Genomic DNA, 13,167 nt, shown 5'->3' on the forward strand with positions numbered 1-13,167 from the left:
TTTGCTAATGATACTGTTACCGCATATCATAACTTTTGCTGACTTGTCCCTAGCAAGTATTTAATCTCAAAGAAATGTTCTGGCTAACATGAAGGAAGCTTTATTTGCAATTGGACTGCTGTAAATAAATATTTTTACCTCATAAAAAAGCCCCCCCTTATTGGCAAGTGGCAGATTAAAATTTCATTGCTTCAGCAAAGGCCACATAAGTCTATCTATAATTAGGCATTTTTCTCCCTTCAGGACAGAGCATCCTCCAGGGTCAAACACATTGTAGGCAAATTGACAAGACAGGATGAAAAAGCTTAAGGTAACACTGCTTATTCGATATGAATTTTCGGGAAAAAAGCAGATTATTTCATTCACTGCTCAGTTGTACCAATTTTGCTTGTCAAGCTCCCATTTCAAGAAAGATTGTTTGGTAAGACATGCTTACCTTGGACATGACAAGCCATGCATCTTATTGATATATAGGCTACTTTTAGCAAGCTGTAGCAGGATAAATCATGTCTTCTACTGCCTGGTCCATATAGATTAGTATATAGAACTAACAGCATAGCATAAATAAAACACGCTGGCATAATACGGAAACAAATAAATTAAATCACATCATAGTTCTACTACCTGAGCCCATACATCTTGAAGTGAAACTAATTAAGTTTTAAGGAAGGGTTTCCTGCTTCACATTTAGTCAACAGAGCAGCTTAAGGTTGTTTCTCAATCTCAGATAAGGAACCTAACTCAATTTTTTTCATCTGTTCTTGATAATTTCGTAAAGCTGTCAGCGAGGATGTTAATTGGTGCTAAATATAATTGGGTATCTTCACAATGAAACGGTTTTATTTAACTCAAGCAAACGAACAGGTTTAAAGGAGGGAATTTGGCTCCTGTATTTTTAATATGAATCACTAGCAATGTAAATAGAGTTTAGATCCAATATGCTTGCAGTATTATGAATAGCAAGAATCCCTTATTGATCTTACAGTAGGGAAAGCAATTGTTTTAACTGGTTCCAATTAATTTTAAATTATTTAAATTAAGACATCTAGGCTCATTTAAGAGTCTGGCCAAGCGCAGAGTGAAAGCAGATTTCATACCTTCCAGCTACCTGCAGCCAAATTCTGTAGTGCACCAGCTGCCCCTTCCAGTGTATCTGGATTTGAGCACTCAGAGAGGAGTGTGAGGTAGGGTTTGACTATGGATGGATGCCATAGCATCTGGATTCCTTTTGGTGGTTCTGCACAGTCAGGGAGAGGACCAACTCCATCCCACTGAAAAGAAGAAACGAAGATGGAATGTTATCAGGACAGAGCAAAAGAGAAAACCTTTCATTAAAATATAAAGATGTACTTCTATGCCTATGAATTTAATACACACTCAAGGACACCTAATGCAAAGAAATATTTGTTTTGACAGTTAAATAACTTCTTATCTGTTATTTTAAGAAGATGTTGGATAGTCATTTGTCTGAAACGGTATAGGGTTTCCTGGCTGGGCAGGGGGTTGGACTAGAAAACCTCCAAGGTCCCTTCCAACTTTGCTATTGTATTGTATTTTATTTATGATGGCTGAAAGTCTTCAATTTAGGAGCAATGTAATTCAATTGTTTGGAAATGAATGCCAAATGAGACTGATGCCATCACAAACTCATATCTAGATTAAACTAAAAACTAAAAATGATTTTAAATAACATAAGAAACAAACTAAATTCAGTCTAAGGACCACACTAATTGCAAATAATTACAATGAATCTAGTGATGATGAAGAAGTACAAGTACATTTTTAGAATAAGGACAAAGGAAGCCTCTGTGTTCATCAAAATGCTGCTTTGCTGGCTTAGCAAAAGCTTTTCTGAATCTTTTCAGAAAGGTTAGGAATGAATGTTCTCAGAATAGGGAAAAATATTGAATCTGCAGCCAGAATAGAGTTTGCTTTATCATATCTCTCTCTCTCTCTCTCTCTCTCTCTCTATCTATCTATCTATCATCTACCTACCTAATTACCTACCTACCTACCTACCTACCTACCTTATTTGCTAGTTTTCAATTAGTAGTCCCAAAGCAATGTACAGTTATAAAAAAATAAGCAGATTATATGCCATAATGGGGGTATGTCCAATGTTTCATTCAAGTAAGAGACCTTCCATTTCACATTCTATGAATGAGAGTGAAGGATCTATATGAGCAGGTATTCATATCTTTCCCCATATCTGTTTTAGAGGACTGGCTGATTATTCAGTCACCAGAACGATACAATTGGATCAACAATAAAAGTTAAAACATGATAAAACAATTTAAAAAGTATGTTTCAAATACATACAGATAGGAGCAAAAGAATATTATATAGCCTTGATGGCAAACCTCTGGCACGCGGATCCCTCTCTGTGGACACGTGTGCAGTGGCCAGCTGTTCTTCTGGGTTTCTTCATGTGTATGCGCACCAGCTAGCTGCTCTCTTCTGGGTTACAGTGCGCACCTGCATGCCGGTCAGCTGATCTTTGTATGTGCACACCAGAACCCAGAAGAGAGCAGCAGGGCAGTGTGCATGCACGCAACAAAACCCGGAAGAGCAACTGGCCACTGCACGCATGCGCTCCAGTTTCGGGACTCGGTGCCGAAAAGGTTAACCATCAGTGTTATATAGCAACCCGTAAAATCATCAGCTTAAAACAATTTTGTCAGGCCAGCAATTATATTCCTTTTAGAATTTTGGCCTGCACACTTTCTCTTATTTCATTATGCTGTTTCTTTAGTATAGTTGATGGGAGGGGGGAATAGACAGGAGTAGGATTGTGGAATGTATTGTTTTCATTCTTTTCTAGAAGCCAAGGTCATCTTTTGTCTCCGCACTTTTACACCTGACTGGAAGCAGCTGGGTGGAGACGCCAGCATGGAAGAAAAGATTGGACCATGTGATGGATTGTAGGTGTGGGGACAAGATCATGAACTTTTAACTGGGTGGGATTCTGATGTAATTTCCAGAATTGGGATTAACACAGATGTGCTAAGATGTCTGATTTATTAAATTGGAACTTTAAGGATCGTTTTGCCTTGGACTCTGATTTAATTCTACATGATATTTGGAACGCTGACATATTTGTGATTTCATTGATATATTTGTTTATAAATATGTATTTCTCAAGTGCCTTTAGGGGTAAAGTTCTCCCAGAGATGTATTCAAGTGATTCTTTTTTAAAAATGCTGTCATGTTCAATTTGGCCATTTGGGTAACTGTCAACTTCTCCCATGTTCCCACAGATTTTTTGTTCACTATTAAGATCTGCCACATCTTCTCTTTTTCAATATATTTTTCTGTGGCTGTCTCCACAGACTTACGTTCAGTCAGGATTTTGCTTTTCTATTCTTTACTGCTACTTTGGGAAATTTCCGTCTAAGTAGGCTACTCCTTGGCCACCTCTTCCTTCTGTCCTCATACTCATGACGTCCCAAATATTTCTCACTACCTCAAGTTGTTTTTCTCCAGGTTTGTTTTTTCCCCACCAAATTTCAAATTCTACAGCAATTACACATACATCACTTCACCACAGTGTGTCACCCTGCGTCTGTTGCAGAGGTGGGTTTCCTACCAGTTCGCACCTATGCGGTAGAACCGGTTCGTCAAATCTAACCGAACCATTTCGAAGAGGTTCCACCAGTGGACCCAGAAAGCAGGCCACACCTACAGAAGAGGTTCCAATTTTTTTTGAAACCCACACTGGTCCTTGGATATGATTATTCTACACTGTCATGCTCATATTTATAAAACTCAGGGCCTCTGTGAAAGGTAAGGATGACTACTGCGTTTGTGGTGCAATCAGAACATTGCGTGTGTTGAAGTTGTTTTAACGCAAACCAAAGATGGCCTTTTAAAAAACAAGTTTACATCCTATTCTTATGCATGCCAGTGCTGTGTGTGAGGTAATTTAAGGTGGTTCTGGCAAGTGTGTTGGCATCTTCATATCCGGTCACATGCGGCGGCAAGCCACTCCCATCCGGTCACATAGGTGGCAAGCCACTCCCACAAAGGAGGCCACACCCACAGAGTAGTTTGAACAATTTTTGAAACCCACCACTGTTCTGTTGGTACTTCTTTTATCCCTTAGCTGGATGGTTTAATGGTGAGATGCAACAAAACAACATTTCTTGCAGCTTGAAGAAAGCTTCTTAGTTTACAGAAGGGCAAAGATGTGCAGAAGGATGTGTTCATTTCAGAACCTGAGGGTTAACTTCCAAAAAGAAAAGGGGAAGAGAAAAGATGGTTTCCTTTGCCTTCTTCCTATAAAAATATTGTCCATGGAAAGGAAGAGTCCTTCCTTTCACACAGATGATGTAAGGAAATCAACTTCAGTTATAACAGATTTAACTACTCATCTCATATGACAAAAAATCAAGGTTATAAGAAAAGGAAACAGAACTAATACTCAAGCAAGTGAACTGGAGGCCTCCAGACTGTACAGACACACCCACTTATACATCACACACACACACACACACACACACACACACACAACATATATAGTCAGAGTACATCATATGTTTTCAAGCAACAATCTGCGATAGAAGAAAATGTAAACAACTCATCTGGAGGTATCTAGTCATAAACCACTGTCAAGCCTGCATTTATATTCCTTTTAGAATTCTGGCCTGCCACCCTTTCTCTTATTTCATTATGCTGTTTCTTTAAGTATAGTCGATGGGAGGGGGGATAGAAGGAGTAGGATTGTGGAATGTATTGTTTTTCATTCTTTACTAGAAGTCAAGGTCATCCTTTGTCTCTGCACTTTCACACCTGGCACTAGAAGCAAGTGGCCGTAGACGCCAGCGTGGAAGAAGATTGAACCATGTGATGGATTGTGGGTGTGGGACAAGATCATGAACTTTTAACTGGGTGGGATTCTGATGTAACTTCCAGAGTTGGAAACCCCACAGGATGATGCCAACCTGCCTGTCTTATAAATTGGAACTTTAAGCATAGTGTTTGCCTTTGACTCTGATTTAATTCTGCATGGTATTTGGAACGCTGACACCAACAAGTATAGATAGATTCAGCTTCATCGGATGTATAAAATTTTGGTGATAAATAGGATTGGGGTTCAGACTGCATAGAATAGGCATCTCAATAAAACATATGTGACTAATTAATTTCTTCCTTTAAGATGTAAGGTAGTCATGCATTGGAAGGTTGCAATATCGCCCTTTGGGAGTGTGGAAGGCTGGAGAATGAATTTGGCCAGCGAACAGTCTCTCCGTGCACATGCTCAAGAGGTTGAATAATAATTAGCTGGTATGAACAGCCTCCCGGGAAGCCACCACCATTAAGAAGGAATTCCAATCTTTCTGGAAATCAGTATCGAAATACCTCATTTTAGCTTCACCTTAAAACTCTTCAGGTAGAGTGAAGCCAATATTAAGTTGATAAGCCATCCTGTCCACTTTCATTCCTGTTCTAGGATGATGCAAACCTTTCTTGTAGAATCAGGGAAGCTAAGATCCATAATTGGAAAATCAGTTTTAGCCAGAATATGAGACAGAAAGCTTCTAATGAGGATAATTCTGATTCTTAATACAAAGGGGAGTTAGAAATATCTCAATAAGAGAAATCATACAACTAGATATTTTAGGGATTTAGCCCCTGCTGGGAATTCACAATGGCAAGGCCCTTCAGATATTGCATTCTGCACCTTTTATCATTAATTATCTTGATTAGGAATTGTAATCCAACATTTCTAGAGCTACATACTCTTCACTGCTGCTACATAAGGTTGACTTTTGGAATGCTACCATTGAGCTCCCATAAGCAACGCATGATGAACATTCTAAGCTATTAAATCGTTTATGATAAGAAGATTAACCTGCTAATCAATTTCAGTTTCAGACTAAATAGAGGGATAATAAGGGAATGAATCTTTTAAAATAAATGAAAAGTAATAGGACAAATGTTAAATATGCAGTCATATATACAACAATTCCTTATGGATTTGTGTTGCATGCTTTGTAATTTGTAATTTTGTAATTTTAATAGATTTGTATGCCGCCCAATCCCGAAGGACTCCGGCGGCTTACATAAAAGCAGTTAAAAATATTTTAAAATATTTTAAAATACAAGACAGAGACTTAAAAACAAAACCAACACGCACTCAATTTTTCTTTATAAATATATTTTATTCATTTTTCACATTCCATTTGCAATCACTTATATACAGGGTATTTACTATAAGAAAGAAAAAAAAAGGGAATAAAAACGAACAAATAAAAAGGAAACACAACTCTCATTCACAACCCCACCTAACCCTTCCATCCTCCATACACCCCATCTACCCCCTCCAACTTTCCTTTCTCCCTCTAACACTCCCCTCCTACTTCCCTTTCCCCACAAACATTTCTCCCTTACTCCCCAGACACCCTCCTTACATTCCCCTTACTCCTTCCTTACTCCTCCCTCTTCTTTCCCTCTACCTCCCTCCTTGGTGTATGCCTTTATTCGAGTGTTGTTGATCTGATAAAGTAAAATGAACCAAGGAAAAAATAAAATAAAAAAAAATAAAAAAAAATAAAAGAAAGAAAAACCACCGTATATAAATACATTCTTATTTTATTAAGACTATTTTAACACCCCCCCACCCCCCCCCACAAATCCCCATCCCCAATCCTCCCGACTTCCCAGGGCCCACACCTGGCACTACCTTCTGTCTAAAATATCTTGTATACATATGGATTAAAAAATAAAAGTAATATGTCAAAAGAAAGAAAAACAGAAAAAAAAGAAGAGAGAAAAAAATGAGAAAAGAAAAAAGAAGAAAAAAAAAAGAAACCACTCTTTGTGTTGATCTCAGCCCCCATCTTTATCTATGCTAAATAGTATAAATCATTCTATCTATATTTTATTCTCGTCTCTTACTTCTTTGCTATTTACCCCAACCTTCTGTAGACTCTCCCGTTCCTCTTCCTAAACCTCATGATCCCTTCCGATAAGATTTAAGCAACGTGGTTCATGCCACATATTCAAATATGACTTTACAGAAGAGTAATCAAACTTTCCCTTCTAGTAAAATTAAACAGCGTAAGTGATCTTTCTTAACCTCCTTTTCAAACAGTAATTCAAAATAATCTAGCCAAGCTTCCCCTTCTTAGTAAAATTAAGCAGCGTAGATCAAATATTACTTTACACAGAAATCAATTTCTATCTTAAGATAATTCCAACCGACTTTCTCTTCTGATAGGATTTAAATAACGTAGTTCATTCCACATGCATTTTACCCTCATCCCTTACTTGTCTAATATTTACCACTATCAAATTTATACTAGCATTTGTTTAAAATCCAACTCAAAGCAATTTCAACCAACTTTCCCTTCTAATAAAAGTTAAATAGCATGGATCATTCCACATATTCAAACAATACTTTCAGCAAGAGTCAGTTAACCTTCTGTTTTAAAATAGTCCCTTCTAACAAAGTTTAAACAACATAAATTGTTCCGCATTCTTTTTACACTTATCTTAAGATAATCCCAACCGGCTTTCTGTTCTAATAAGCCTTAAACAACGTAAATCATTCCACATATATTTTACCCTCATCCCTTGCTTGTCTGATGTTTACCACTATCAAATTATGCTAACGTTAATTTAAAATCTAGCTCAAAGTAGTTTCCCCAGCTTTCCCTTCTAATAAGATTAGTCCGTTTTTTCTACCGGAGAGAGGTCTCAAACCCCCATTCAGTCCTCAACTTTGGCGAGTATTTTAAAATGTCTAAATTCTCGATCTCCGTTTTTCTGCTTCTCCGAGGGAGGAGGGGCTACCCCCTCCATCTTGCAACCACATGGCCTGCCGTTTGCCTTCTCCTTCCGCTTGTCTCTCCTCTCTTCCAAGCGAGTCAGGAAGTCCCGCCTTCAGAATCCTGCAATAGAAATCTTGAGCCTCCGAACAGTTTAAGACGAAATCTTTGATTCTCAAGTGTAACCGTGATGCCGGCAGGGGCCTCCCATCTGTATCGAATCTGTTGACTCCTAAGCTCCTTAGTTAAAAAGGTGTAATCCCTTCTTGCCTTTAACATCTGGAAAGGTATTTCTTTGAAGACAATCACGTTCTGGCCATCAACTCGGAGACTGTTATTATAAAACTTTTGCACAATCGCATTTCTAGATTCTTTTGTAGAGAAATGTATAATTATGTCCCTCGGGAGCTGTCGCTGTTCCGCTATCAATAAGTTCTGGCGATAGATTTTCCGAATCTGCCAATCAAAGTTAAGTCCCGGGCTTCCCACCGCATCGCTGAAGGCTTCAGCAAAGGTCTGTTTCAAATTCTCTTGCTCCTTTTCACGGAATCCTCTGACTCTTATTGCAAATGCCTTCCTATTAAAATTTATCATCATAAGCTGTTGTTCAGTGTCTCTAATTTTTTGTTGTAAAATTTGAATATTGGTAGTCAAATTAAAATTAGCCTTCTCCAAACTTTCCAATTTGTTCTCTATTTCAGCAGAGTAATCTGACAGGGTAGACACGGCTGCAAACGTATCGCCTTCATTTGATTAACTTTAGACTTTAAATCATCATATAGTTCCAATACAAATTCCTTAATTTCTTGTTTAAAGGCATTAAACATTTTAAAGAAATATTCCTGTGTTAGAAATTCTCCAGTAGAGGGCATAGGAGACAAAGGCTGTGGTTCCAGTAAAAATTCTTTAAATTCTTTAGACACATTTGTAGCAAGACGCTTCTTTGACCTGGGTGCCATAATAAATAACAAGTAAGCAGTGCTTTGCTCCCCTCTATTTCCAAGAAGAAGAGTTTATTTTGTTAAGGAGCGGTCTGCAGGAAGGTTAAAACCGGCTAAGTACATCCACTATCAATCATCCACGGAGAGAAATCGCCATTTTGAAGTCCATTTAGACAAAGAAGTCTCTAAGACAGATGGTGCTGGTATTTAAGATAGTAATAAAAGCATAAATCTCACAGGGGTGGGACCCGCCCGTATCAATTCTAGCTTGAAAAAACTTTGTTTTGTCCTGGGGGGGGGGGGCTAGCCTGTCTGGGGCTGCCAAAAAAAAAAAAGGCAGCTGAGAAGAACTGGCTGGAGATAAAAGCTCTGCTCCGGCTGGATCTAATCTCTGTCCACAGCCAAAAAAAAGAAAAAAGGCTGTGGCTTACGAATAGACCCTCGCCTACAGAGCTACTCCCTGCCCCTTTTTTTGCCAAAAAGGGGTGCTATCTATGATCTTATTTAGATATACAGACCAGATCTCTGAGGAGCTCGGTGGAGCCCTCCTCGGCAACAGGCCACGCCCCCCAACACGCACTCAATTTTAATGGGGGCTGAAGTTCAATCAAGATCAACAGCCCCAGGCCTGCCGGAACAGCCAGGTCTTAACAGACTTACGGAAGGCCAAGAGAGTGGGGATGGTCCGGATCTCAGGGGATAGATCGTTCAAAAGGGCCGGGGCATGTTGATGTTAAGAATCTGGAATCTAATCAAACTCTTGTGCTATGACTAACTTTGTCTATGTAATCTCTATCAATGAGTACAATGAAAAAAGGGAAGATCACAATTTAGGTAAATTAGGTATATTTCATATATGAAAAGTAAGAGAACAATCCATTCTAGTATGCAGAAATCTATAAATGCCTCTTTCTATGCGTGGGAGGTGGACCAATAATGGAAAATGTTTGCAGTATGGAATCATACTGTTGGCCAAGACAATGCATTCCCCTGTGTTTTTCACATACATAAATTTTAAGTCTTTTCTGTAATCATAGGGGAAAAGAAGATTTCCATGTATTTAATTTAATTTAGACATTGTCCAACTCGATGTGACCTTGGGTTATTCCCAAGTAATAACTCAAATTAAATCAAGTATTATAATAACTTGTCTTCAAATCACCTTAACAGCACCTTACCCATAATTTAAGATGTCAATATAAAGGCTTACCGGGATAGCTGGTCAAATGTGGCCTTTAGTCAAAAGTGACCAGTGAAGCCTAACTGAATTAATAAAAGCATCATGGAGAAAAGATTATTTTGCTTATTCATTTATTTTAAAAGGTTTTGCTAAAGAGATAAATGTTTGCTTAAATTTTCTCTGATTCAGTTTCAATTTAATGGGGTGGTAGTTTCTATTTGCACAGCACAGCCATTTCAGGCAATCTTGCTTTTTTTCCAACAGCACAAAACTATACATCCTTCTTAAGTGTGATATATTGTGTCTAATTGATTGCTCACACGGAGAACTTTCAACCCTTCACAGAAAATTGAGGTACGGGGAAAGCTAAGTCAATGAATTGCCAGATACTGCTGAATTACAATTCTAAGCAAAGAAGCCAGAATGGCTAAAAATAAAAGTGCTGTGAGCCACAAAATCGAGAGAGCATAATGTTTCCAAAACTTGCTGCATATTGTTCATAAAGAGGGAGACTGAAGTCTATGTGAGGTGTTGAAGAAGAGATTGATTTAAAATAACTAATTGAATCTTTGGGAAAGGCTTACAAAGTAGAAAAACATCACCTCAAAATAATATGTTAATACATTCTTCCTGTGATCATTATTATCTCAAACCTAGTAATAAATTCAACGTTTCCCTTTATTACTTCAGTCAAACACCAAAACTACCGTGTTTTCCCGAAAATAAGACGGGGTCTTATTTTCTTTTGACCCCCTAAATAAGAGCTTGGGCTTATTTTCGGGGAGGTCTTATTATTTTTGAGGCAGCGAATGTGGTTTCGAGTTTCAAGTTTCGAGTTTCATTTTATTCCCAGCGGGACTCAGGGTGGCACACAAACCCAAGGAGGGGAAGGGAAACACAAAAACTACACAAAAAGTACAGGGCATATAAAACAACCAACAGCCACACGATTCGAGAGGGGAAGGGAACTCATTGACCCCAGGCCTGCCAACACAGCCAGGTTTTAACGGCCAGGTTTTAACGGCTTTACCTCATGGCTGCTGCTGCGTTGCAATATTTTCAGAGAGGGCTTATTTTTGGGGGAGGGCTTATTTTAGCACATGGACTCAAAAGCCCGATTGGGCTTATTATCCTGGGAGGTCTTATTTTGGGGGAAACAGGGTATAGAATTAATAAAATTGTTAAAAATATTGATACTAAGCAGTAATTGCATTATGGATTCTACAGAACCTGTAATAATATTTAGACACATTTTAAAAGATTCATTTCTATCTGACAGTAGATACTGAAGGTAGAACAAATTCTGAGTGCTTTGATAATTTAATTATTAGCAAGAATATACATTGTGAAGAGATGACAATATAGAAAATAACATAAGAAAAGATGAACAAGTCTCCACAAATAATTTCACACAGACAAAGATGGTTAGATATGTGAAGTTTCCATATCTGCCTTCTAGTATTACTGTTGGTAATACATTAAAACATGCTAATGCCATTATTATCTCGTACTTTCATATTTAAATATTGACTTAAATATCTAGCTGCAGGAACTAATAAACTGATTCCAAAGTTAAATCCTTTTTGGCAGTTGGAGTATTTCATTCTATCATTCATGCATTCAATTTTTTTACCTATTACAATTGATTATTTCATAAGGCTTATGAACATCTATAATAAATTATACAGTCCCAAATAAACAATTGCAAGATTAAACCAATGAAGAAAAAATATAAACTACTAATGGTAAGCAATATAAATGGTGAGATTAAGAATCAAATGTCTTAATTTTTCCAATTTTAATAATTTCCTAACTGGATTATAATGGCCAGGGTATGCCAAAATGCTGGTACAATGCTTTGTTCAGCTTTCATATAACACAATCACTCTCAGTAGTAAGAAAAATGTCTGTTAAAATTAAAGAATCCAAACCAGTATGGAAAAAGAATAATTTTAACCAATAATTTAAAAAAATGCCATATTGCAGTTTTTATGTTGATCACCCGAATTATTCTATGCAAAAGCATATCTGGGACAGACTGAAGTATTTGGAATATTTTCTTCAGAAACTATGACTGCAGAAACTCCAAAGCTGCATGATTATTATGGAATGTATGTGAGCTCCATAAAGCAGCTGCATGAAAGCTTTGGCGATAAATAATATAAGCACTGCTGGTGCATATAGAGCATCTTTAGAGCAATAAAAGACTTGTATGGCCAGATCTGACTATGAAATACAGAGTCTAAGTGTGCCCTCTGTCTACCAGAGACATGAAAGACTATTCTCAAGTATTTGAACCCTCCTAGTTCAACTTCTAGATATGAGATGCTTCACAAAAATGAATGTTTATATCTTATCACAATTTATTTCTAAATCTTCTGCTTTGTAGAACAATGAACCTCACTTCAAACCCACTGGAGTCTATGATAATATAATCACTTCATCATTATAAGTGTTACGATGTATTTATATGCCAGCTGTGGAGGATGATATAACAACTGTTCCAAAAACAAGACCATTAAACAATCATGGTTCAAAAAGAAAAGTCATGATTTTCTCTAGGGTAGTGACTTATAGACCATATAGCAGTGAACATTTTGTGTGAGTGCTTTAGATTAGATTAGTTAGATTTATATACCGCTTCACAGTGCTTTCCAGATCACTCTAAGCAGTTTACAGAGTCAACATATTGCCCCCAACAATCTGTGTCCTCATTTTACCCACCTCGGAAGGTTGAGAGGCTGAGTCAACCTTGAGCCGCTCTAGGTTGGATAATTCTTGCAAATAAATATGACTATTTCTTGTTGAATGTTAAGTTTGTGCCTTTGCCCAAACAACAAATTCTTAGCAATACTTCTAGAACAGTTATTTCCCATTTTGGGACTATGCATTATGAGAAGTAGAATTACATCCCATCTTCCTGATGTGTTCATGCTATTTTCCTTCTTCAAGACTCAAGTAGGAATCTAGTGTGTCAATATTTCAAAAATTAAAGATATTGTGATGCATTTTGGTTCAAGTTTTATTTTGGAAATATTTCTGAATAAGGAATAGCTACAACTCTCTGTGGTAATTTCCCTGTCTGCATTCTCCCCGACAATTGATTCTGGAAAACCAGACTGAAATTTGAGCTTGTAATATTCTCAATGTTCTTGTATTATAAGGATTTAATTTTATACTTTAAGGTATTAAGAGCTTTAAATGCTAAGAGCTAATAGAGTCAAGAAGAAAGCAACATAACCAAAATTCATTCATATTATGCATATCATCATTCTAC

At 37.4% G+C, this 13,167-nt stretch overlaps 1 protein-coding gene across 1 annotated transcript in view; it reads right to left on the reverse strand.

The window, feature by feature from the left end:
• The window catches only part of CTNND2 (catenin delta 2), a 256,541-nt gene that overhangs the window by 68,838 nt on the left and 174,536 nt on the right, over positions 1-13,167 (reverse strand). The window contains 1 exon segment of the mRNA XM_032219498.1: positions 1,098-1,271. Within this exon segment, the coding sequence (XP_032075389.1) occupies positions 1,098-1,271 (174 nt within the window).

This window comes from Thamnophis elegans, chromosome 6 (genome assembly GCF_009769535.1).
Source record: "Thamnophis elegans isolate rThaEle1 chromosome 6, rThaEle1.pri, whole genome shotgun sequence".
NCBI lineage: Eukaryota > Metazoa > Chordata > Lepidosauria > Squamata > Colubridae > Thamnophis > Thamnophis elegans.